The 6,643-nt window shown below is 30.4% G+C and overlaps 1 protein-coding gene across 1 annotated transcript; it reads left to right on the top strand.

Moving 5' to 3' along the window:
* The first annotated feature begins 3,725 nt into the window (after positions 1–3,725).
* LOC127108116 (protein LURP-one-related 15) lies at positions 3,726–5,074 on the top strand. The gene is made up of 3 exons (XM_051045530.1): positions 3,726–4,060; positions 4,413–4,640; positions 4,737–5,074. Exons 1-3 carry the CDS (start codon positions 3,812–3,814, stop codon positions 4,884–4,886), a joined length of 627 nt encoding a protein of 208 aa, XP_050901487.1. The 5' UTR covers positions 3,726–3,811; the 3' UTR covers positions 4,887–5,074.
* Positions 5,075–6,643: the final 1,569 nt, after the last annotated feature.

Below are 6,643 nucleotides of genomic sequence, written 5' to 3'. Positions count from 1 at the left end.
AAAAATATTTTTAAACAATTAAAAACAAATGCAAAATCAATTAATTCATGAAAAATATTAATAATGATCCAAAAAATAATTTTAATTCAGAATATGAAAGAGAAAAATTTTTGAAATTTTTTGGTGAAAATCCCATATTTTTTGGATCAATATTGAATTTAATATGAATTATTGAAAATAATGCAATTAAAATGAAAAATAAAATATCAGAAAAAACGTGGACCACTTGATCTCCCTCATTAATTGAGGTGGCAGATCAAGTGGCCAGAAACGCGCTATCCACGATGGACATGAGTCAGCGCGCCATAACATTGGTATTTAAAAGGGACGATCGTGATTAAAACAAATAAGATGGGCCTTATGGTTGTGAGAGATGCCAACACATCAACCAACACCAAAATTAAAAACAAGGACATGATTTCAAAGTAAAAATGGCATTGAGTTCGAATCTGGCCTCAATTCACTCTAACTCCAAGTATATTGAGAGATACATGGAGTTGAAATTTGAGGTACATGAACTGAGTTGCTTCGATTTGGCCTCAAAGTAACTCAATCGTCTTGCCTACATTGGTAGGACTTCAGACAACCAAAGAATCAATAGAATTGAGCAAGAATTTGAGAGAATCGAAGAGATCAAAATTTCTGGAAGATACCTTCAATGGAGGTCTGGATTCAACTGATCTTGATCTTGCTTGTGCTTGATCTTACTCCACTTGCTTGCAGAAGAAGGATTGGATGCTTACAAGGTTGTGGATTCCTGGAGATTTGAATTTCAAAATAGTGGAAATTCAACCTCAAATTCAAATGAATTTCTCAGGTTTATCCTTTGCAAAGTGAGGGTTAGAGACGGAGGATCAAATCTGGCGCGAATGTCTGTTGATTGCTGAGCATATGAGGCTCTATTTATAGCTGAATCCATTGCTTTTTGCACACTTGAAATCACTTTCCAAATTTGGTCATTGATGATGCATGGGTGCATGGGTGCGCATAGGCCCATAAAATCATTTCCATAAGTCCACAAATGAATGTTAGATAGTCTGAATTCATCTTGGATTGCAAGGCAAGTGTGCATTTGGATTTGAAGTTTGATCCTTGCCAAGTGTTGACACCATGTTCATGCCATGCGCAGCCTATGCATTCCTTGTCCAAAATGAATGAATTTGAGCTCTTTGGAAAGGTGAGATCAAGAGGAACAACTTTCATGTTTAACACGTTTTCATTTGGAGCTTGTAACTTGGAGAAATTTGAGGTGGAAGTTTGGAAATTTTTGACATATCAAAAGTTTTCTAAGTGTCAAGTCATATGTCTCAATATTCCACCTTGCTTAACTTTTTATATGAGCTCCAAATGAGAAAAGTGTCTTTTTAAAAGTTGTAGCTATCTCAAATACCTTCAAAATGGTCATAAATTTCATGTAATTTGGATTTGAAATGATAGAGTTATGAATTTTTGAAGTTTGGAAAAATCACTTGGTCAATGGTATAGGTCAAAAGTGACCTATAATGTAACCTCATATCACATGCTCAAAAAAGTTGAATTAGCTCCCACTCCAAACATCAAAGTTGAATTAGACATATTGAATTTGATTTTGCAACTTGTAAATCTTTTATCTCATAAAAATTGAGCAAGTTATGGTCTTGGGAAGTTGACTTTCAAATTAGGGTTTAGACAAAATGACCTATAATGCTTCAACATAGAAAATGATTTTCCAAACAAAACTAGCTCTAGGTCTTAACATGAAAGTTGTTTGGAATGTCATTTAGAGTAAGTTTTCTCTTGGAATCATTTTCATATGGTGAAAATTGTAGGAGAGACCCAGTTTTGATCAGATGAATGCATTTGGCCAACCACCATCAACCAACTTGCTAACTTCTAATTCTCTTGACTTTCTTGGCTCATGGTAGGTCATATATGCATAAGATGATAAATTTTGAATTTCCCCTTGAGAAATTTGATCAATTGGTGAGATAGCTTGTTGGAGAAGTTACTCAAGATACCCAGTCAAACTAGGGTTTCCAAGGCAAATCACCCTCAAACTCTTGAAGAAAACTTGATCAATATAGCATGTAGAGAATATTGGGACTCATATATGATGCTCATAACCATTATTGGATCAATTCTTGATTGTGCTCTTTGTTCATGAGGGTTTTAAACCCTAGATGTGAACTTGATGAATCAATGGAATCATGCCCTTCCTACAAAAGAGTTAGACAAATGCAAAGACATATTTTTTTTGGTATTTTGGTTAGTGAAATGATAAAATACAAGTATGATATAATCACAAAGTACTTGGTGATCTCTCACAAAACAAACCCAATGAAGGAGGGGTGAGGAGGATGCCAAGATATGATCCCAATGCTAATGGTTATGATGAGATTGCATGAGGGATCTTAGGGTCAAAATTGGGGCCTTACAAATCCTCTTCAAATTGGTTCTCTAGAGTGAAGATAAACTAGAGTCATTCGACCAAGTAAAATTGACTATCGAATATCTTTAGTATAAGACTTTTGGCCTTATATATATATTTGCAATTGACTGAATAACTTAAGTCTAAGTTCTCCAATGAACAACAATAAATCCTGAATGAACCCAATAACTTACTTGTAAGACTTTCGAGAATATAATATGTGGACTGAATAATCTATCTTCAAGATCTCTGGGAGACTGCGTGGATTAGACAACTTCTATGCAAGACTTCTAGCATTCAAGCTTTCTTCTAATTCTTTCAACTTCCAACACATGAAAGAAAGTGTTTAAAACGAAATGAGAAAAAGAAAATGGAAATTTTTAAAGTTGTATTATTTATAGCGTTAAATATATTTTTGGTCCCTACAAATAATCAAAAATTCGATTTTAGTCCCTATAAAAATTTTCTTCAAAGAATGATCCTCCTAAAAAATTTTGTCCTCAATTTTGGTCTTTATCATCTATTTGATCCAACGGAAGTTGACGCGAGACGCCACATGTCACACCACATCACTTAAAGTCAACTTACAAAAAAAATAGTTAGATTGTGAGGGTTACAAACCTCCTTAAATATCTAAATTCTCTCAGACAATTTATCTAACAACTTCTGAACAATGTCTTAGAGAATTTAAGCATTTTGGAAGATTTGTAATCCCTTATATCTAACTAGTTTTTTTAAAATTGACTTTAAGTGACGTGACGTGACACATGGTGTGACACGTCATCTTCCGTTAGAACAAATAGACGATTGTGACTAAAATTGAAAACGAAAATTTTTTAAAAATAATTTAAAAGAATTTTTTTATAAAAATTAAAATTATTTATAAAGACAAAAATATATTTAGCCCCTATTTACACAATGTTATAATTGTTGGGGTAAGAGAGATAATTGTTGCAGTATATGCTAAAATTTCCTTTGAGTGATATGACCTGACCTTGTTTCTCTTTCAACTTTCATTTTCAAAATTGTCCTCTTTCCCTACATTTAGTAGACCCATAACATCTAGAATAATTAAATACACAAATTCATACCCATCACTCACGTACATCTTTGAAAACTTCCCCAAGAAATATTTATATTAAAATATCTTCAACGTTCAACAATATTTAGTCTTCTTCACTTCATAGCCCTCTTTAAACTTCGCCATTGACCATTTCATATATACAAGTCAAACACGGATGCAAACACAATAATATACAAATGCTACTTTATTTTACATATAACCAAATAGCATTGTATATATAAATGAACCATAGAAGTAAAATACATATGCATATAGTGATAACTCTACCTTCCAAATTCAAAGTTTAAACCAACAATTAGTATAACTTCAAACAAAGAAACATGCAAAAGAGAGTACAATCATCTGCATCAAATCACCACAACAGTATCATTGGTCCTCAGTATCTTGTTCCTCATTATCTTGACCTATCAATTATGAGAAAGGTCACAACATTAACCGATAACTTCATAGTCACGGATATTAATGGCAAAATATTTTTCAACCTTAAGTCTTCTCTCATCTCTCTCCATGATCATCGTCTCTTACTTGATGCCACCGGAAAATCCGTCGTCATGACTCTCAGACGAAAGGTTTGACAATATCTTTTCTCAAATAACTCTCCTATATTTTGATCTTTGTATCGTTTGTATAAGATTCATGAAAAATATTTTATTTACACTAGTACAAAATATAATATTTGACCGAGGTAGGATTCAAGGGCTATCCCCTCGATTACGAGTGAAAAAGCAAGAAATTTTATATCGGTTGAGCTTCAGAACCGATGTGAAAAGTGAAGTGACAGAGTTGTCATAATATCACATGTTACTTCAATGTTACCTAAGAAGGCCACCCGATATGAAAAGTCTATTTCATCCGATGTAAAATGTTCCTATATAATAGTTAAATTAATTTTAACAATTAAATGGATTTTATTTACTATAGGTAATGAAAGGACATGATAGATGGGAAGCTTTTCGAGGTGAAAGCACAGAGGTGAATGATTTAATATTTAGTGTAAAGAGATCACTCATGTTTCAAACTAAGATCAAATTAGATGTGTTCTTAGCTAATAACATGAAAGAAGATATAAGTGATTTTAAGGTCAAAGGAAGTTGGTTTGAACGATCTTGTGTTGTTTATGCTGGTGATTCTCACAACATTGTTGCACAAGTAAGCCTTACCAATGAATTTATGTCTTGTGATAAATTGCATGTTTTTTTATGTATTTGATTCTAATCTTGCAAATGATATTTTGTTTGAATGTAGATGCATAAGAAGGACATTGTTCAAAGTGTTGAGTATGGGAAAGATAATCTCATGGTTAGAGTGTATCCTAATGTTGATTATGCTTTCATTGTGGCAGTAATTATGATTCTTGATGAAATTAATCAAGACAAAATACGACAACAACAATAGAATTACTAGGTCCTAGTTACAAATCCTAGTTAAAATTCAGAGAGTTAATTGAAACTCCGAATTACTGGGTCTCTTTTTGTTAAAAGGGTTTAAAAAAAAGAGTTGCATATTTGTCTACTACCTTTATCTTTGAGTGTATAGATAATTTCTCCAAAATCATTCTAATGTATTGTTCTATCTGTTTCTTATGATTTGTTTATTTGTAGATATTTTTTACTTCTAGTTACATGTTGTTTTTAAAGTTCAATATTATATTAATTATAAATTTAGTTTTAATATTTTTAATTATTTAATGTAAAGAGATAAATGAAATGAAACAAGGGATTATATTGTGAAAGATATAGAAGTTTTCTTATTAACTACTACCAATCAAGAGTTTTATTCAGGTGATTACAAATTAGTTGTAAGAAAATAGATCTCTATTTTCATATGAACATTTCATATTTTTAAGTTAAATTTGTGATTCAATCTCCCATCCTCTAAATACATGAATTACACGTAGGGATGACAAAATGGATGGATTTGATGGATATGGATTGAATCGTTAATGGATGGATTAAAACAAATCAATTAGTCCATTAACAATCTACTAAAAGTTTTTTAAAAATATCAAATTCAATCCACCCATTAAGAATAAAATTCATCCAATCCATCCATTATCATATTTTTAGTGGATGGATATCCATCCATCCTTTTTTTTTTTTGAAAAAAATCACTTATTTTTTTGAAAAATTTATTTTTTTCAAAAAGTTTTTTAATTTTTTTTAATAAAATAATATCAGTTTTTTTCGAGAAAAATCATTTTTTTTTCAAAAAAAAATATATTTTTGTATTTTCGAAAAAAATAATTTAAAAATCGTTTTTTTTTCGAAAAAAAATAATTTTTTTATATTCGTAAAAAAATAAATTTTTTGAAAATAAAATCAAATTTTGGTATTTTTCAAAAAAAATGATTTTAAAATTTTTGGAAAAAATCAATTTTTTGTAGTTTCAAAAAAAATTATTTTTTTTCGAAAAAAAAGTTATTTTTTATTTTTCAAAAAAAAAATTGATATATGAAAAAAATTATTTTTTAAAATTAGATAAAAAAATCAATTGGATCATTAAAATGTGTTGGATGGATTAGATCAATCCATGTTTATAAATGGATGGATTTAATTCAATCCATTAACTTAATTTTTATGTAGTGGATGGATTTTTTTATGGATGGATTGGATGAATTTTGTCTTAATGGATCCAATTGTCACCCCTAATTACACGCAATTTCAATGTGTTTAAAAGAGTTTTTCAAAACTAAAATTACAACCAAAGATGAACTCAATCCATAAAATTAAAAATCTATGAATATTCTCTGAGTCTCTCTAAATTTCTCTAGGTAGAATTACTCAACTTCCAGAAAAAAAAATGATATAAAATAAATTTAGTGGCATAGAAACCGAGAAAATGTGATCTTGTGTCTCACAGGTGAGACACGTCTGGAATTCAAAATTTTGTTGGAAAATAAAATTTTGAGACATATTTCCACAAATCTTAACATTACCCAAAAATATCGGTGATGCCAATTTATCCACCATCCACCTTGTTGTTTTCTCCAAACTTGAATCACTTATCAATAAATTTGATCAAGTCCAAACAATTCATGAACCTTGATCTAGGAAATGACTTTGTGAACATATCCACTAGATTATATTTCGTAGCCATCTTATCAACCGCATTCTCTTTAAACTCAATCATATCCATTATAAAGTGCAAACAAA

This window comes from Lathyrus oleraceus, chromosome 7 (genome assembly GCF_024323335.1).
Source record: "Lathyrus oleraceus cultivar Zhongwan6 chromosome 7, CAAS_Psat_ZW6_1.0, whole genome shotgun sequence".
Lineage (NCBI taxonomy): Eukaryota > Viridiplantae > Streptophyta > Magnoliopsida > Fabales > Fabaceae > Lathyrus > Lathyrus oleraceus.
Note: the sequence above shows the minus strand (reverse complement) of the source record. Positions and strands in the feature narration are given on the sequence as shown.

Excerpts from the sequence above, each read along its gene's own strand:
- LOC127108116 (XM_051045530.1), top strand. The coding sequence starts at position 3,812 with ATGCAAAAGAGAGTACAATCATCTGCATCAAATCACCACAACAGTATC. Across the intron at positions 4,061-4,412 it reads TCATGACTCTCAGACGAAAG|GTAATGAAAGGACATGATAG; the intron begins GTTTGACAATAT and ends TATTTACTATAG. Across the intron at positions 4,641-4,736 it reads CTCACAACATTGTTGCACAA|ATGCATAAGAAGGACATTGT; the intron begins GTAAGCCTTACC and ends GTTTGAATGTAG.